The following is a 17,933-nucleotide window of genomic DNA, read 5'->3' on the forward strand; positions in this document are numbered from 1 at the left end:
GGACCTTTGTTGGCAAGGTGCACTCAGGGCAGCCTTTCTCAGCCTTGGGTCTCCAGATGTTGGACTACAACTCCCAGCATCCCTCACCGCTGGCCCTGCTGGTTAGGGATGATGGGGTAGCCCAGCTGCACCTCGGGATCCCTTGTCGGAGAAGGCTGCCTCCGAAGCCAAGCAGAGAAGGTGCTCAAGGCCAGTCACAATGCAGCTTGCAGCTGAGCAGGTCTCTGCCTAGCCGGTGCCTGGCTGGGAGAAAGACAGCGCCGACTTGTCTATATCCAATGGCTGATGGCTCGGCTCTTTTTGGCTCTTGCCTCTTCCCGTAGCGGGAGGCGGGGACGGGACGGGAGAAGAGTGACACGTTTCCATGGGGAAGCTGCTGCGTGTCGCCGCGCTACGGGCCGGGGCGGGGCCAGGAGGGAACAGGGGAGGAGGGGGACCCAGGAGCTCTTAAAGGAGACGCGCCGAAGAATGCGCCCCTGTTGAATTGGAGGCGCGTTCAGAGCTGCTGGTGAGTGTGGGAGTTTGGTAGGCGGTACCGGGCAGTGTGTGCGTGCATTTTTATATATTTGTGAATGAAATGGAGGGCCTTGGCAATTTGAAACCTCATAGAGAAGAAGATGCTACTGACTGAGGTTTTGATTTAATACATGCGATGCTGTTCGAGGGATGCTGCTCATCCTAAAAGCGGGGTGGGGGAGAGGTTTTTTTTGGGGGGGGTTAATAGGATCTCTTGGTGTTCAGCGGGGGAGGTCGGCAGCCCGGGTAGCCTCTGTGCAATCAGGTTGCCACCTTTTCCTGATGGCTCTGCTCGTGTGCTTTTAACAGCAGGCTGGAGCATTAGCAAATGAGCAGCCTTTCCTGGCCTGCTGTACCTCCATGCAAAGGAAAGCCTTCACCTGATCGTTTCCATCATGTATCCACCTGCTGTGAAACAATACAGCTGTCTCCATTTACTTCCCGATACCTGTCTGAAACCACAATAACTCAGTGGTGCTTTGCACCCAGAAGGTGTCAGGTTCAATCCCTGGCATTTCCAGATAGGGCTGGGAGCTGGCTAGTGCCTGAAACCCTGGAGAGCCACTATTAGTCTAGGTACACAAGATGCAGGAATGATTTGACTCAGTATAGGCAGTTCTCCGTATTCCTACATTTCCTTTTTGCTTTTGGGGTAATTATGTTGCAAGAGCTAGTGGAGGGTGAGTGGGGAGGTTAGTTTGCATTCCCATTCTTGCTTTCTCTTGAATCTCCAGAAATTAAATATCCGGAGGCAGGGCTGGCATCTTGCTTCTAGTACTACTACTACTAATAATAATAATTTATTATTTATACCCCGCCCATCTGGCTGGGCCTCCCCAGCCACTCTGGGCATCTTCCAAAAGAATATTAAAATACTATGATACATCAAACATTAAAAGCATCCCTAAACAGGGCTGCCTTCAGATGTCTTCTAAAAGTCTGGTAGTTGTTGTTCTCTTTGACATCTGGTGGGAGGGCATTCCACAGGGAGGACGCCACTATGCAAGTAAACACCTGTGTGTTAAAATCAAAGCAAGGCATGATAATCTGCTCTTTCCACAAGCTGGTCAGGATCACTTCAAACTGTGGACAATCCATTATATTTATAACCGACTGGTGTGGCACCTAATAAAAGACGAACAAATTACTCAGTGGAAGCTTAGGCCATAATAGCTTTTGTGCTTTTCCTCTAAAGTTATAACCAGCTAAATGCTGGCTATGGGAAAGGGGCAGGGTTCAGTGCCTGGGGCACATGCTGTGCATGCAAAAGGTCCAAAGCTCAGCATTTCCAGGTAGACCTGGGAAGCATACCTGCTTGAAACCCTGCAAGGCAGTTACAGTGGTAACTCGGGTTAAGAACTTAATTCATTCCGGAGATCCGTTCTTAACCTGAAGCACCACTTTAGCTAATGGGGCCTCCTGCTGCCGCTGCACGATTTCTGTTCTCATCCTGAAGCAAAGTTCTTAACCCGAGGTACTATTTCTGGGTTTTGTTGTTGTTTAGTCGTTTAGTCGTGTCCGGCTCTTTGTGACCCCATGGACCAGAGCACGCCAGGCACTCCTGTCTTCCACTGCCTCCCGCAGTTTGGTCAGACTCATGTTTGTAGCTTCGAGAACACTGTCCAACCATCTCATCCTCTGGGTTATTTCTGGGTTAGCGGAGTCTGTAACTTGAAGCATCTGTAACCTGAAGTGTCTGTAACCAGAGGTACCACTTTAGTTGCCTGTCAGTGTAAAAGCCAATACTAAACTAAATAGACCAATAGTCTGACTCTTCAGAAGGCAACTTCCTATGTTTTAGAATAGGTAGTAGTAGGAGAAACCAGTGTGTTGCAGGGAGCCAGGTGTGTTTAGTGTACCCCAATGTTTTCTTTACACAGAGATGCACTTTCCCCATTGCATAATCTCTGTCTGTAGGTTTCAGATCGCCTAGCATCACATATAGAGGGAAGATTTTGCTTCTCTGCAGTGATGAACTTTTCTGTAAAGGAAAAATTTCCTTCTAGTAGCAGCCAGCATGGAAATATCTGGAGTGTGGACGATGTCCTCAAAGTTGTGTCTATACAAGCTGTTACTCTTGAGTTTGGCAATTAATACATTGTAACAGATTACTAAAGAGTTTGTTAGACCAGAGGATACTGTTGTTGAAGCAATGTGATTCGCATTTCTTTTCTTTCATTAAAATTGATTTACTTGGAATTAGGCCCCTCCCTGCACGTGACTTGTGCTGGGAGTATATTGTGGTTTGATGGCTGTTTGGGGTCATATTAAGGTGTGTGGCAAAACTTTCCCTTTCCTCCTGAGGCTACACCTGTGTGCTTTGTTTGGAATGCAAGTTATTTTTTAAAAATTGTTTTTATTAAAGAATTTCTTGGGTCACAAAGAAGTTTTCAGATCATAAAGTCTTTTTTTACAGATTGTTTTTATTCGATGTGAAATTTTAATGCTGTATACAGTATATGGTGGGCGGGGAGAGATGAGGAGAGAAGAGGGTAGTAAACATTCATTCTTTTGCAAAGTATATGTGTGAGGTTTTTGGAACGTAAGTTCTATGCAGGATATGTTTCATGTTATACTCACTTTTCCCTTGTATTTGAAATTGGAGCATAAAATAAAAAATCAAAGATATCATATTGAAGTCATACTTGGCATTGTAACCTGTGGCCCTCCAGATGTTGTTGGACTCCAACTCCCATCAGCCTCAGCCCGCATGGCCAAAGGTGAAGGATGATGGGAGCTGGAGTCTAACAGTTTCCCCACCCCTGCCCTCTTGTTGTCAGGAAGGTTTGGTGCACTTTCAGCTTTATCCCAGACTGAGCTTTCACATACAGAACTGGGTGAGTGAGTGCCACTGAGAAATGAGCAAGTTGGACCTGCATAACTCCATCCCTTCATCTTCATATTCTTGCATCATATTGGTGTGATACTATGGCCAACAAAGACTTTGCGCATCATGCTGAGCCAAGCCATGGTTTAGCACAAATGCATGGGCTGTGGGAGAGGAGATTGAGGTCACTTTGCTCCCTACCAGTCAATCTGTAGATGTGCCAGGACAAGCTACTGTTTGCCTTACTTAGCATGCTATCTGAAACAGGGCTGGTGGTTTGAACCTATGGTTTACAGCTCTTGGTTAGACCAGGGGAGCTAAACCATGAGCCTGGGTTAAGACAACATGTCAAGCCAAACTATGGCTTGTCTTTTTGGTTAACTAATTACCAGCACTGCATAGCTGGCTTGAAGATAAGGGAAGTGGTTGAAATTTCCCTCTGGTGCTATTTCCTTGATCTAAATCTTTGCCCTTGCTCCCTCCAGCATACAGGTTTCAGAATGAACAGTGGTTGGAAAGGGGAGATTTCAGAGTAAGGAAAAGGCATGAGTGACGAAGGTCAAACTTCCCTCTGTAGCACCCCTTCAGCGATGCAGATGCAGATGCTGTGAGCTGCGAGCATGCTTGTAACTCACAGTCCTAGGATAATTTTTGGCTCTTGCCAGTTAATAAACGGAAGCTGTACAGGGTTCATTAATGATATGATAGAAGATTTTTCTGGTCATTGCAAGAATAAATAAATTTTCTAGACATGTCTCCACAATCTGGTTTAAAGCAATTTGTACCTGTCAAAATTCACAGACATGCCAATAAAGACCTGTCTGTCTTATACATGCTTTTGTTTTCCTGCTAGTTGATCTGCTACCTGGATTTTTGCATCTTGCCCATCACAGTGTCTCTTTCTGTTGTTTGTACAAGGTCTGACTCAAATCAGGTTTCTTCCTGCTTCTCAGTTGTTGACAGCTTGTGGTTCTTCTCACATAACTGAGTCACCTTGACTTGTCCTCATTCATTGGGCTGTTAGAGTTGCACTCAAATTGTGGAAGAGAGGGCTGTGTGTACTCAAGGTGTGCCAGTAGAGCCAGATGGTCTTGGTGTGGCATTGCTGATGTAGCTACAGTACAGCTTGTATACCTACCACCTTCTAAAGTCTCTTCTGAACCAACCTGGACCCAGTGAGTGTCATCTGAAGCCCTTAATCGTTTGTTCCTTCCTCAGGATGTCCAAGGGTGGCAACACAAGAACAGGTCTTTTCTGTGGTGGCTCCCAGCTTGTGGAATACTCTCTCCAGGGATGCTTGCCTGGCACCATCATTACATAGCTTAGAAAAACATTTGGCTGTTAATTATCTGTGGTTTCCTTGATAGAACTGCCCTTTTGATTTTGCTTCAAATGTTTTTCTTTTATGCTGGTTTTACTGTATGTGTTTCTTTGCTTATATACCGTAAGTTGCTTTGAGTTACCTTGGTAAAAAAAGTGACCAATATATCTAATTAATAATAATATGAAAAGTCTGTGCCTGAATCCATCTACAGCGGTACCTCGGGTTAAGAATTTAATTCATTCTGGAGGTTCGTTCTTCACTTGAAAGTGTTCTTAACCTGAGGTACCACTTTAGCTAATGGGGCCTCCTGCTGCCGCCATGCCGCTGGAGCACGATTTCTGTTCTCATCCTGAAGCAAAGTTCTTAACCCGAGGTACTATTTTTGGGTTAGCAGAGTCTGTAACCTGAAGCATCCATAACCTGAAGTGTCTGTAACCCAAGGTACCACTGTACTATTCTAATGATTACTGTTTAGGAGAGTCTAATTATCATAGAATTGTAGAGTTGGAGGAGACTCCTGCAAGTTCAGCCTCCTTCAACCCAGGAATTACAGATAAAGAGTCCCTGAAAGATGGCTAGTCAACCTCTATTTAAAAACCCCCAGTGAAGGAGAGTCCTTCAGATATTTGAAGATGGCTATCATCACTTCTCGGCCTTCTCTTCTCCAGGCTAAACTTACCCAACTCCCTCAGCCGTTCCTCCTAAGGCTTTATTTCCACTTGCAGGTATCTGGCCTGCCCAGGTGAGTTCCAGTCTATCATGCTACTCCCCCTTTTATCTCTGACCAGGAACTATGTGACTTTGGTGTCTCCATATCCTGTTCTCTGAAGCAGGTTGGCTCCCAGCCATGTAACTGACTCTGCACACCCACAGGGTGTGACTGTGTTTCAACATACCTGCGATGGGAGCCAGAAAGTAGATTGAACTGCCACGGAGCTTAATTCTCTTGTTCCCTGCAAAAGCAGCAATGCAGGAATTGAGCCACCGACATTTTTACCTCCCTGCTCCTGCAAAACAACAACAACAACAACAACAACAACAACAACAAGCAAATGTAGCTTTTCCAGACATAAAGATACACAGAAATGGGAAAAGCTTTCTCTGTTACATTTGTGCTTTTCAGGCTGTTGTTAAAGGCGCAGGAGCAGAACCTGTCAACATATTTTTAAAAGTTGGCTAAGTTGGAGGGTGCTGGGAACTGCACGGTTGTCGGAAGCACAGTATATTCATTGCCTGTCCTGGCAATCAAAGCTTAAATGTTAATCACCCTGCAGCAAAGGTTGCAGATTATAAAGCAGAAACGGATTGAAAACATGGTTTTGGGCGGAGGCGCAAGTGAGGTTACGCCAGGGCAGTCCCAGAAGGGGCTAAGCAGATGGTCTCTTCAGCCAGGAGAAATGGCAGGGGGAAAACATCATAGCTGCTGGCTATCACCAGGGCTTCTGTTTTGGCTAATCACGATTTAAAATAGTAAAAATAATAATCCAAATACTATATTGGATCAAATGTGCTTGTAGAAGCGCCAAAGTCCACACAACTGCTTTATTATGGTGTGAAAGTGGGCCTGAGGCCCTGGAAGAGGCTCATATGCTGAGATTGTCATAGGAGCATCTGAACACAGGAGGCCGGTCCTTCTTGCAACTAGCAGTGGCTCTGCAGGGTTTTGTATGGGGGTCTGTCCCACTTGGAGAAGCTGGGGATTGAACCTGGGATTGTTGGCATGCAAAGAAGGCGCTCGACCGCTGAACTGCAGTTCTTTTTGCTAGCCATTGTCATTTGCCAGCCATTTTCTCACGCCTGTTCCTATTTCTCTTTTAGGAAGTGGTGGGGATTTTGTGGCGGATGCCTTTGTAAGAGTTATGTTAATGGGTGTCTAAACCAGCCTTTCTCAACCAGGTGCTCTCCTCCAGATGTTCTGGGTTCCATCAGCCTAGCCTAAAACATCTGGAGAGAACGAGGTTAAGGGAGGCTGGCCTGGGCATTAGGCATGTTTCTGGTTTCAGATTGTCATGCTCTGCATCTCTTCCATGACCTTGTTCCCACCTTGTTTTAATCGTTCATTTCCATAGTGGTATCAGCACTTTACAGTGTATAAGTCATTGCCCCCATGGCATTTCCAATCTGTAATTTGACTCAGTGGGCAGCGGATGCAACAGAGGAAGGAAGGAAATGGGGATAAAATATATATTTCTTTCAGTTGCATGTGGCTTCAGTAGGATATTGGGGTGGGGTTGTGCCAAATATTTCACAGAAAAGATGGGGGTGGGTTTTGAAGGGGGAAGAGGTGGTATCAGGCTGGCATTGTAGGAGGCAGTTTCTAGCAGAGAGAGAGAAAGGATGGAGCACATTGAGAAAACGTTTGGTTGGTTGAGGGTGGTGGAACTGAAGGAGGGAAGATCACGGACAAGGGTTTATTGAATACTATGAGCTGTGGGATGAGGAGGGGGCAAGGCCAAGAAGGGCTTTGAAGCTAAGGACAGGGCGCTCTTGCTGGATCCAGAAATAGACAGGGACCCAATGTGTTCCCATTTTGCAGATGAAGACAACTGAGGCTCTGGGGTAATCTGGCCAAGGCTGCTCAGGAGCATGCCTGAGGCTCAATTTGAACCTTAGTCCAAGCCTAACAACCAGGCCACATCTCTGCAATGATTTTCCCCCAACATGAATGCTTTTCTCTGTGTATGTGTATTTGGATATTCTTTCCGTTGGCCTTTGGAATGAGCCCAGTTTGTCTAGTTGGCTTAGTCTTCTCAGCTGCTACTCTGAGGGCTTCTATTCCAAGCAAGATGCTGAACCTTGCCAGCTCAAGAAGACTAAAAGCTTGTCTGTTCTCTGGAAAAAAAATTGAACATTTGGGAGGATGAAACACCCCTCCACCCCTTCCTGCTCCAGCCCCTCCTTTCTCTCCAGGGAGCAGAAGGACAGAAACCTCTTTCAGTTTGCAGAAAGGTGGGGCTGACCCATGTGTCTGCCGACTGCAAAGAGGCTCACATGCCCAGAGGTGTGCTTTTGGGCAGCTGCCCTGTGATGTTGACAACCCACTCTTTGGTTCTTGGGCAAAACAAGGTGGATCTCAACAAAGTGACTCATTGCCCTGGTCAGAGTCCAACTCCCCCCCCCACCCCGCCCAGTGGTCGATCCTGTCCTCTCCCAGATGACTACATTTTTGCCACTCACAAGAACTGCAAGTTTCTTTGGTCCCTGGCTAAGGATAGTGTTGGTTCTGTATGGCATCTACCACACAAAGGACCCCAAAGGAGTGGGAAATAGATGATGAAGTAAATGTTGCAATTTACTCCAAATTGTATTGAGGTGGAGGGAAGTTGTGGGAAGGAGGGGGGCAGGCTTGGAGGGGGTTTCATCTTGTGACGTTAATGTCACATCTTCAGAGAAGGTAACACTCCCCTATTTCTGTTTAGCATGCAAAGGGCGCCAAAAGGCATCATGGTTCTTTTCACAACAACCCTGCACTGTCTTAGCGCAGTTTTAGTGTCCTGAGTACCTCAACGCCACTGGAAGCCCATCTTCTGAAACATCACCAGGCGCTGTCTGATTTCCAAGTCTGCCATTGCAGTCTTAAAGACTAGAAACTTGCTATGTTCCCTTATTAAATATGAGCCGAAACACTCAGGATGCTGACTTCTGGGCCTGAAGAGAATGTCATGACTTCCCCAGTGCCGTCACGATATATGAAAGCTGTGTGCATTCATTCTATGCAACACCTGTCTTGACTCAGGCTGGATTTTTGGCTCTTTTGCCATCCAGGCAGATATCAGCTGGTGGCACCTACATCCTTCCTAGAACCTCCATGAAAGCTTCTGCACCCCTAAGGTTCCCATGAAGGCCCCCCATCCCTCCTCTCTCAAGCAGCTATCATGTCCCCTTTCAGGTGACAATGTCAGAAAAGATCCTTGTGACGGGCGGAGCCGGCTACATCGGGAGCCACTGCGTTCTGGAACTGGCTGAGGCCGGATACACCCCTGTGGTCCTTGACAATTTCCACAATGCCATCCGAGGTAAGGAGGCAGCCAAGGCCAGGGCTGGCAGCAAGTGGTTTGATGGGGATTTAGAGAAGGGCCATAGCTCAGTGGTAGGGCACCTGCTTTGGATGTAGAAGGTCCCATGTTCAATCCCTGGCAAAAGAGGCCTGCTAGATCACACCTGATGCGTATCCTGAAGAATGGAGAAGTCCCATCTCCTGAAACCATGGAGAGCCGCTACCATTTCATGCAGACCAGCCTTCTTCAACTGTGGGTCCTTTGATTCTGTTGGGACTGCACCTCCCATTATCCCTGGCCATTGGCAAAGGTGGCTGGGGATGATGGGAGTTGTAGTTCAGTAACATCTGGGGACCTGAGGTTGAGCTCTAAAGAACTAGATGGACCTTTAGGAATGCAGGAAGCTGCCTTCAGCTGAGCCAGGCCATTGGTTTATCTAGCTCAGGGTTGTCTACAGTGACTGGCAGTAGCTCTCTAGGAATCCTACCTGGAGATGCTGGGGATTGAACCTGGGACCTTCTGCATGGAAGGCTCGACCACTGAGCTATGGCCCTTCCAGTGGTCCGACTCAGCAAAGGGAGATTCATAACTGAGCAAAGCCCCATAGGCCAGAAACATTAGCTCCACCCACTGATTTGCAGAGGCAAAGGGCTCTTTAACCCTCTCTTTCCCAGCGTGGCAACACAGGCTTTGGCCTTCCTCTTCCTAGGCCTCCCCATTCACTCACTTGAGATACAGACAAAAGGCCTCCTTTTTTCATCCAGCCTCCCCACATGAACAGCAGCTGGGTCAGTGGCAGGATTCTGCTTTTTGTGCCTCAACCAGTCATTTGACCAGGCTACTGTTGCTCCACCTGTGGAAGGGATCGAGCCCTTTGGCCTCCAAGTCAGAGGCACAGCAGAGCGATGGAGTAATGTCCATTGCAGTTTGGAGAAGAAGGAGCTGGCTTGGCTCAAGTAGGAGGAAGGAACTGAGGGGTCAGGGTGGGGCAGCAACATTGGCTGCACCCACCCATTCACAGAACCAGAGGTTTATTTAACTCTTTAGGACAAGGAGGGGAAACCTCCAGATGTTTGTTGGACTACAGCAACCATCATTCCTTAACCATTGACTATCCTGGCTGGGACTGAGGAGTTGAAGCCCAACATTTGGGGGGCCACAGGTTCCCCATCCCTGCTCTAGGCTGGAATGTGGATGGAAAGTCCCTGAGGACCAAACCAAGCTCCTGGACCACCAGGTGCCTATCCCAATCCTAAGAAGGAGCTTGTAGATCTGGATGTGTGAGTCCTTTCAGTAGTGCTGTTAGGATAATTTAAGTCCTTAGATGGAAACATGTATTTACCTCACAATGTGATCATTAGCCCAGCCGTTCTGTATTTGAGGGTCCCCCACCCGTTCACTCTGCTGAGTGGGGGCCCCTGGGTTTTTGCCCCCCGAAAGGCACTACTAAGTCTTCCTCATTGAAGAGGACAGCAATGATTTGGGAATCGGGTCCCCTCTGGCGTGGTGTCAAAAACAGTCTTTCTCCACAGGGGGCAGCATGGTCCCCGAGAGTATTCAGCGGGTGGAGGAGATTGTGGGCAAGAAGATCCCATTCCAGGAACTGGATGTCCTCGATGAGGCAGGTCTCCACAACCTCTTCAAGAAGGTGAGGGGCTGATCCTACTGCTTAATGTTTCCTTCCCCATTACACCTATTGAGATGGGTCGGAGCATAGCCCCGATCCCCACCACCACCAATGGGGGCACTATTCTGGCTTACTTTTTGCTCTCTGGGTGGCATCAGGGCCTCCTCAGTGGTGGTCCCCTAGTTCTCCTGTCTTCACTGTCTTGGACTACACTTTGGGCTGGCAGGAGAGGGGTTCTGTCTCTCCTGCCTCTGCTGTCTGCTCACCCCCCCCCCCCCCCCGTTGCTCCCCTCCCTCCCCACAGCACTCCTTTCAGCCTCTGGGGAGATTTTGTTGTTCCCAATGTGCGTGCACCAGAGCATCTTTGTGTCGCTGCCATGCTGCTCCCCCAACGCTCCTGCTGTGTTTATTTCTGGCCCATTTATTTATTTATTTTGCATACCGCCTTTCACCTGAAGGATCACAGGGTGGTTCGAAACATGATAATTTTGTATTTTGTAAATACATAATAAAAACAAGAACAAAAAGAAACCAATAGCCCCCTTTCCCACAAACACATGGGATGTTAATTAGCCAAAGGCCTGTTTCTAGAAAAACATTTTCGCCTAAAGATATGTGGCAAAAATGCCAGATGTGCCTCCTTGGGCTTTGCTGGGGAGCCACGAGTGACGCCTGTCAATCCCAGAACTCAGAAGTGGCATCTGCAGCACTCGGGAGCCCCGCAGCCCTGTTGTGGGTTGTGTCAGGCTGGCATCTGGCTCTCCTGCCAGAGATGCAGGACATCTGGCTCTGGTGTGTGTGTGTTTGCAAGCTTGGGCCAAAAGCCCTTTGAAATCACTACACAAAATGGCATTTCTCATAAAAAAAAGCACCACAGGCGCTTTTTGCCCTCTTCCGGCTTTTCATTAGGGGAACATTTTTTTTAATTAAAATGGGCACGTATAAATAGAAAACGTACTGTAGCCTCCGCAGAAGTATTCTTAACGTAGCTCCCCCTTCTGTTTCCCCTCAGCACAATTTCTCTGCCGTGATGCATTTTGCGGGCCTCAAGGCTGTGGGAGAGTCTGTCCAGATGCCGCTGGAATATTACAAAGTGAACCTGACTGGGACCATCCGATTGCTGGAGGTGAGCAGGAACATGGCTTATTGCACCAGGGTTTGCAAGGCTTCTGTTATAAGTCTGGGTTTGCGGGAGGACGTCAGCTGCAGGAGGCCCATCTCGCGTGTGGCACAGATGCCTGTCAGAGCAGCTTATGGCATCACGTGTGACAGGCTTTCCATAGTGTCACTCAAGGCGCCATGTTGGCCTGGAGGAAGGCTGGTCAGGGGTTGGATGTGTCCCATCAGTTGGCCCGCCCTGGCCTGGGGGAGTGCTGTTCACCCATCATCAGGGCTTCCTCCTGCTCTTGAGGAATCACTTTCAAACAGAACCCCTGCTGCATGGAGCCTGGCTAGCTCAGTGCCCTTCGACCTTCACTCCCCGACTCTTCTTAGACTCAGACTCCCATAATCCTCAGCCATCTCAGTGGTCGGGGATGATGGAAGTTGCAGTCCAACAACATCCAGAGACATCTGGAGGAAGAGCACTGAGGTTGTCTGCATTCCTCCACAGGCCATGAAAGAGCACGGGGTCAAGAACATTGTGTTCAGCAGCTCAGCCACAGTATACGGCGACCCGGCCTACCTCCCCCTTGACGAAAACCACCCTGTGGGAGGCTGCACAAACCCTTACGGGAAATCCAAGTATTTCATCGAGGAGATGATCCGAGACTTGTGCAAGGCAGAACCGGTGAGTGAGCAACGTACCACACCACCAACCCCCTTATAACACAGGGGTACAATTGTCCTCAGCAGTATTTTCTGGGTTATTTTTCTTTTTATCTTCTAAAATAATCTTTATTGTCATTTCTGCAAAAACTCATATAGCTTTACAGTGGTACCTCGGGTTACATACGCTTCAGGTTACAGACTCTGCTAACCCAGAAATAGTGCTTCAGGTTAAGAACTTTGCTTCAGGATGAGAACAGAAATCGTGCTCCGGTGGCGTGGCAGCAGCAGGAGGCCCCATTAGCTAAAGTGGTGCTTCAGGTTAAGAACAGTTTCAGGTTAAGAACGGACCTCTGGAACGAATTAAGTACTTAACCCGAGGTACCACTGTAATTTCAATACATATTACTTATTTCATTACTTCTGGAACTAATGGAAAGAAAGGCATATATTAAGAATCCACAAGTACATGACCTTATAATACCAGCATAAGCCTATACATTTAGCTTAGTTTATCTGCCCCAGTATATAAATCATATATTTAAAATATAATTGACATAAGCCAGAGATTGATTACAAGTAATTCCATATAAATGAATTGTGTCTGGGCATATAATATTTAAGTGGATCATTGATCCATGGCCACCAAACAGTGGCCAGATCCTCAGAAGTGGCTTTACCTCTTTGTACCTTTGAGTGACGTGTTAGTTTTTCTGATACCACTATAAATAAAAGCTTTTTATCTCATGCCTCTAAAGTCAGACTTGTGCAAGGCAGAACTGGGAAGCAAGTCCCAGAGTCCTCCATACAGCTCTCCTGGGCGCTATTTTCTGACCCGATCTCTTGTGCTGCTTCTCTCAGGACTGGAACGCGATTCTCCTGCGATACTTCAACCCCATTGGAGCCCACGAGTCGGGGAGGATTGGCGAGGACCCACAGGGCACCCCAAACAACCTGATGCCCTACGTTGCTCAGGTACCCAAGACCCCCCTGGGAGAGCTTGCTCTGCTCCACCTCTTGCACAGCAAGTTTCTCCTGCTAACTCCTGTGCCGCCTTGTCGTTTCTTCATTCTGTTCGCTCCAGGTGGCTGTGGGGCGCCGAGAGTACCTGAGTGTATTTGGGGATGACTATGATACAGTGGATGGGACCGGTGAGTTGCTTGGAATCACCCTAGCTTGAAAGGAACGATGCCTCCACCCCCAAATCTACTTGATATACGGCACTGGGAAGTTTGGAGATGTGGAAGCTAGAGAGGTTATGGGCCCCTAACCAAAGTGGTTTATAGACACACATAGGCACGGGGGTGTTTTCTCCTTTTGTATGTGTTCTAGGGCAAAGATGGGAAAACTTTAAGGGGAACCTTCTGAGGGTCACAGGCCAGTGAAGGGCAGGGCCAGGAACAGCAAACATGGGTGGAGCAATGAACATGAATTGTTCCCTTATAAAGGGATGTGGGTGGTGCTGTGGGTTAAACCACAGAGTCTAGGACATGCCGATCAGAAGATCGGCGGTTCGAATCCCCACAACGGGGTGAGCTCCCGTTGCTCGGTCCCTGCTCCTGCCAACCTAGCAGTTCAAAAGCATGTCAAAGTGCAAGTAGCTAGATAGGTACCACTCCGGCGGGAAGGTAAACAGCATTTCCGTGCGCTGCTCTGGTTCGCCAGAAGCGGCTTAGTCATGCTGGCCACATGTCTGCAGACAAATGCCGGCTCCCTCGGCCAATAAAGCGAGATGAGCGCCGCAACCCCAGAGTCGGCCACGACTGGACCTAATGGTCAGGGGTCCCTTTACCTTTACAATAGGCTACTTTTGAAACACCCGTCTCTGTCTTCCATCCAGGCAACCAAGAAGCAGAGCACCTTCCAGCCAGGCGAAAGCAGTCTGGTTGCAAGCCATAGCCTATGAGGGGTGTGGTCTGGGGAGAGTCTCATTCCCAGAGTGGTTTAACAATCCCTCTTCCCAGCGAACTCTGGGAATTGAAGCACTGGGAGGGGAATAGGGGGTCTCCTAACAGCTCCCAGCACCCTTGGCAAACCAGAATCCCCATAATTCTTTTTTGGAAGCCCTGTTTAAAATCAGACTTGGCAAATCCATGATCTGCTTGGAAAATCTTCCCTGGGTTGTTCCTTTCATTTCATAGCAGGATAGCGTCTGTATTTATCATCCCTCCTTCTGATGATAAACCAGTTCAGCCTTCGCCATCCTGGTGGCGACTCAGCTAGCTGGGCTGATAGGATCATCTGGAGGCTACCAGGTTGGCAAAGGTTGAACTAAGTAAGATGTAGGCCTACCCAGAGGGGGTGGACAGTGCGCTGGCTGATGGGTTTCCTCCTCCTTCTGCAGGCGTCCGGGATTACATCCACGTGGTGGACCTGGCCAAAGGCCACATTGCGGCTTTGAAGAAGCTCAAGGAGAACTGCGGCTGCAAGGTAGGGAAGTGCATAGACTTGGTCAGAAGCACTGCTTCCATCCCTGTTGTGTTCTGCTGGAGCCCATGTCAACTGAGCCTCTGTTACCTGGATTTTGGGAGCATCCTTGCTTGCAGACTCCAGCCACTTCTCCTAATTTGTTCAGGAGACGGGCTCAGTTTAGGAAGGGGTGTGTTCAAAATTTTGTGCCAATAAAGTTCCACCACCCTATATTATTACGCATACTTCCCTTTTCACAGAATGCTTTTTCCATGAAGACTTTGGCATGGCCCCCTAGTTACTTCCCACAACCTACAGAAACTAAGCTCTAGGGATGTGTACCTGAAAAGTGAATGCATTTCCTTCCTATAGACCCTTCCCTTGTGGTGCAGTTTTTCTTATATTTGTAAGTTCCTCGGGACAGGCACCTGGAAAGTGCCGCACAGGGTAATAAGGTCAACAAAGCCTTTGTCACAAGAGTTGCATCTTTGCAGATATACAACCTTGGAACCGGCACTGGCTGCTCAGTCCTGCAAATGGTGAAGGCAATGGAGAAGGCGTCAGGAAGAGAGGTAGAGTATCGGGACAACCTGGGTTCCAGGAGGGGGGATTGAACTCCTGTTAGGGTCTAGGTAAAGGGGACCAGAGAGAGGAAGGCATTGCCAATTGGCCAACCCTTGCTGGGCCCACCACGAAGCAGGAGTCTGGTTCAGCCTTCCCCAACCTGGAGCCCTCCAGATGTTCAAGGACACATTCCAACAATGCAAAAGCACTTGAGAGTGGAGCAAGGCCAGGAAGGGGAGTGGCCTGGAGAAGTCCTGCATTTTCCCCATGGACTAGAGGTTCCCCACCCATTTTAGCACTTACCAGACCATTGCCAGGCTCTTCTGTTCACAGTGCTAGTTGTGACAGCAAAATCAGGTCTCCATATATGGCTGTTGGGCTGCATCCACTTTTCTGCAGGGCTGGGGAGAACCTGTGGCCCTCTAGATGATGCTGGGGGTGATGGGGATTGGAATCACATGATGCCACAGGTTCCCACCCCTGCTTTAGGGGCTCATAGGCTATTTAGCCTGTGCTAAAATAATAAATGCCTGCCATATCTGGGGTAGCTTTCAGTATTTTGGGATCCAAAATCGGCCTCCTTTGATATGAGGCAAACATGGCCTCTTTGATCTGCGACCCTGTTTAAAAAGAGTTGGCATAAAACTGTGGCTAGAATGTGTACCTTTAAATTTTAATACCACGACTATAGAGAGGCTCATTGCTCCCCTCTACCAGTGACAGGACCTACTATGCAGAATGCAGGGTGCTTTTGAGGGGACAAGCCAACATTTTGGTCTAGGAGCCTCACACTAGAGTAGAGAACTTCAACTGGCGCTTTAGTCTTCTGGAAGGAATGCCGTTGTGGTTAGGTTGCAGATTAAGGTAAAGGTAAAGGTACCCCTGCCCGTACGGGCCAGTCGTGACCGACTCTAGGGTTGTGCGCTCATCTCACTCAAGAGGCCGGGAGCCGGCGCCGTCCGAAGACACTTCCAGGTCACCTGGCCAGCGTGATGAAGCTGCACTGGTGAGCCAGCACCAGTGCCGCACACGGAAACGCCGTTTACCTTCCCGCTATAAGCGGTACCTATTTATCTACTTGCACTTAGGGGTGCTTTCGAACTGCTAGGTGGGCAGGAGCTGGGACCGAACGATGGGAGCTCACCCCGCCGCTGGGATTCGAACCGCCGACCTTACGATCAGCAAGTCCTAGGCACTGAGGTTTTACCCACAGCGCCACCCGCGTCCCATTAGGTTGCAGATTACTGAATATTAAGCAGCTTACCAATGATTGCCTTTAAATAAATGAAAAAATGCTCTCCCCAGTGAGGTCCACCTGGCACCATCATTAACATCCTTCCAACTCCCTTCTCCCATGCATTCGATGGCTTATGATAAACGTTTTATTTATTGCTGCTGACGATTTGCTTCACTGTAGTGCGTAATTTTTTCATTTTCATTCTTTGCCTGTGGCACTTAATTTGTTCTTATGTCTGAGAGGGTTTTATTTTGTAGTGAGAGACTAATAAATCAAAATTATAGTACTACTAATAGAAATATGTCTTATCATCTTGGCTGCTGCCCCGGTCGGTTTCCCATCGCTTAATGACAGGCTGCCGTCTTTGTTCTAGATAAACTACAAGATTGTTGCACGTCGGGAAGGAGACATTGCCTCCTGTTACGCCAACCCTGCCCTAGCTGAACAGGAGCTGGGCTGGAAAGCTGTTTTTGGCTTGGACAAAATGTGTAAGTGAAGCCTCCCCACAGAGGGCTATCTGCCTGCTCCTTTTCTGCCAGCCTTTGCCTCCCCCTTCTTTATTCCTAGGGGCAGAAGCTGGAGAAATAAATGGGTTTCCATTCCCTCCTCCTTAATTCAACCAAGTTGCTTCACTCGCCACTGTTCACCTGGAGTCTCATGGGGTGGGGTGTTGCATTGACATCTGCATGCAAAGAATCCTGCAGGGTCAGGCCTTCAGCCCAGCTAGCCTAGCATCCTGCTCTCACTCACAGCAGCCCACCAGGTGCCTCAATGGGAAGCCCACAAGCAGGACCTGAGTGCAACAATCTCTCTCCCCCTTTGCAATTCCCAACGACTGGTATTCAGAGCTATACGTAGCCTCTGGCACTGGAGGTAGACCATAGCTATCACAACCAGTAGCCATTTTTAGTTTTATCCTCCATGGATTTGTCTAATCTCTCTTGAAATCAAGGAAAGCGCCTTCTCCTTAGTGGCACCCACTCCCACGGCGTGGTAGCAAATTCCAGTTTAACTCATTGCCGTTATTCTCTTGCCCCTTTCCAGGTGAGGACTTGTGGAGGTGGCAGTCACAGAACCCCACTGGCTACAGCAAGAACTAGCGCCTGGAAGATGTGGCCTGTCCTCCCCAGTGCGTGGCTGCCCTGACCCAAGGACAGTTCCAAGGGCTGTTTTGCTTTTCACTCAGGGAAGATGGTGGTTCCTGCTCGTTCCTTCCCCTGCCCTTCTTCTCCCTTTTTGTAAGAGACCAAATAGACTCAGGAAGGGGAAGATTATCTTGGCCTTTTGCTGTACCCATTTCTTTAACTCTCTTGTGCCTTCTCCCTGAACCTTCTCTGCCAGCCAGGTTGGTACCAAACAGGGAGCAAGGCGCTCTGACCCTCCCATTGAGTGGGAAGACTGACAAATAAAAAGTGTCAATGGGAGCCCATGGAGGATGTCAAGCTCCCCTCATTGGGGACAAACTTGGTTTCTTTGGTTTTAAAGAGTCTACCCTCTGCTGCCAGATTCCTGAGATGTCCTGGTGGATGCAGGCTGCTCCATGAGGTTCTGAGCTGGGGGAAGAGGCTGCATGGAGGTACAAGTGTTAAAATGTAGTTGGAAAACGACAGCTAGGTCCATGGAGCCTTGTCGTTTGCTCCCTGGCTTCCCGTTTTAAATTGTAA

General features: G+C 48.5%; 1 protein-coding gene across 1 annotated transcript; it reads left to right on the plus strand.

Moving 5' to 3' along the window:
* The first annotated feature begins 397 nt into the window (after positions 1 to 397).
* Positions 398 to 17,698, plus strand: GALE (UDP-galactose-4-epimerase). The gene is made up of 11 exons (XM_079987788.1): positions 398 to 508; positions 8,557 to 8,683; positions 10,198 to 10,313; positions 11,305 to 11,418; positions 11,905 to 12,081; positions 12,921 to 13,034; positions 13,144 to 13,210; positions 14,404 to 14,489; positions 14,963 to 15,040; positions 16,643 to 16,757; positions 17,314 to 17,698. The coding sequence occupies exons 2-11, from the start codon at positions 8,563 to 8,565 to the stop codon at positions 17,367 to 17,369; spliced, it is 1,044 nt and encodes a 347-aa protein (XP_079843914.1). The 5' UTR covers positions 398 to 508; positions 8,557 to 8,562; the 3' UTR covers positions 17,370 to 17,698.
* The last annotated feature ends 235 nt before the right edge of the window (positions 17,699 to 17,933 follow it).

This window comes from Podarcis cretensis (genome assembly GCF_951804945.1).
Source record: "Podarcis cretensis genome assembly, chromosome: 8".
Classification (NCBI taxonomy): Eukaryota; Metazoa; Chordata; class Lepidosauria; order Squamata; family Lacertidae; genus Podarcis; species Podarcis cretensis.

What these genes read in the sequence shown, in the direction of transcription:
- GALE (XM_079987788.1), top strand. Translation starts at nt 8,563, where the DNA reads ATGTCAGAAAAGATCCTTGTGACGGGCGGAGCCGGCTACATCGGGAGC. An exon ending in ACTTGTGCAAGGCAGAACCG is followed by an intron (nt 12,082 to 12,920) that starts GTGAGTGAGCAA and finishes TGCTTCTCTCAG; the next exon opens with GACTGGAACGCGATTCTCCT. An exon ending in TTTTGGCTTGGACAAAATGT is followed by an intron (nt 16,758 to 17,313) that starts GTAAGTGAAGCC and finishes GCCCCTTTCCAG; the next exon opens with GTGAGGACTTGTGGAGGTGG.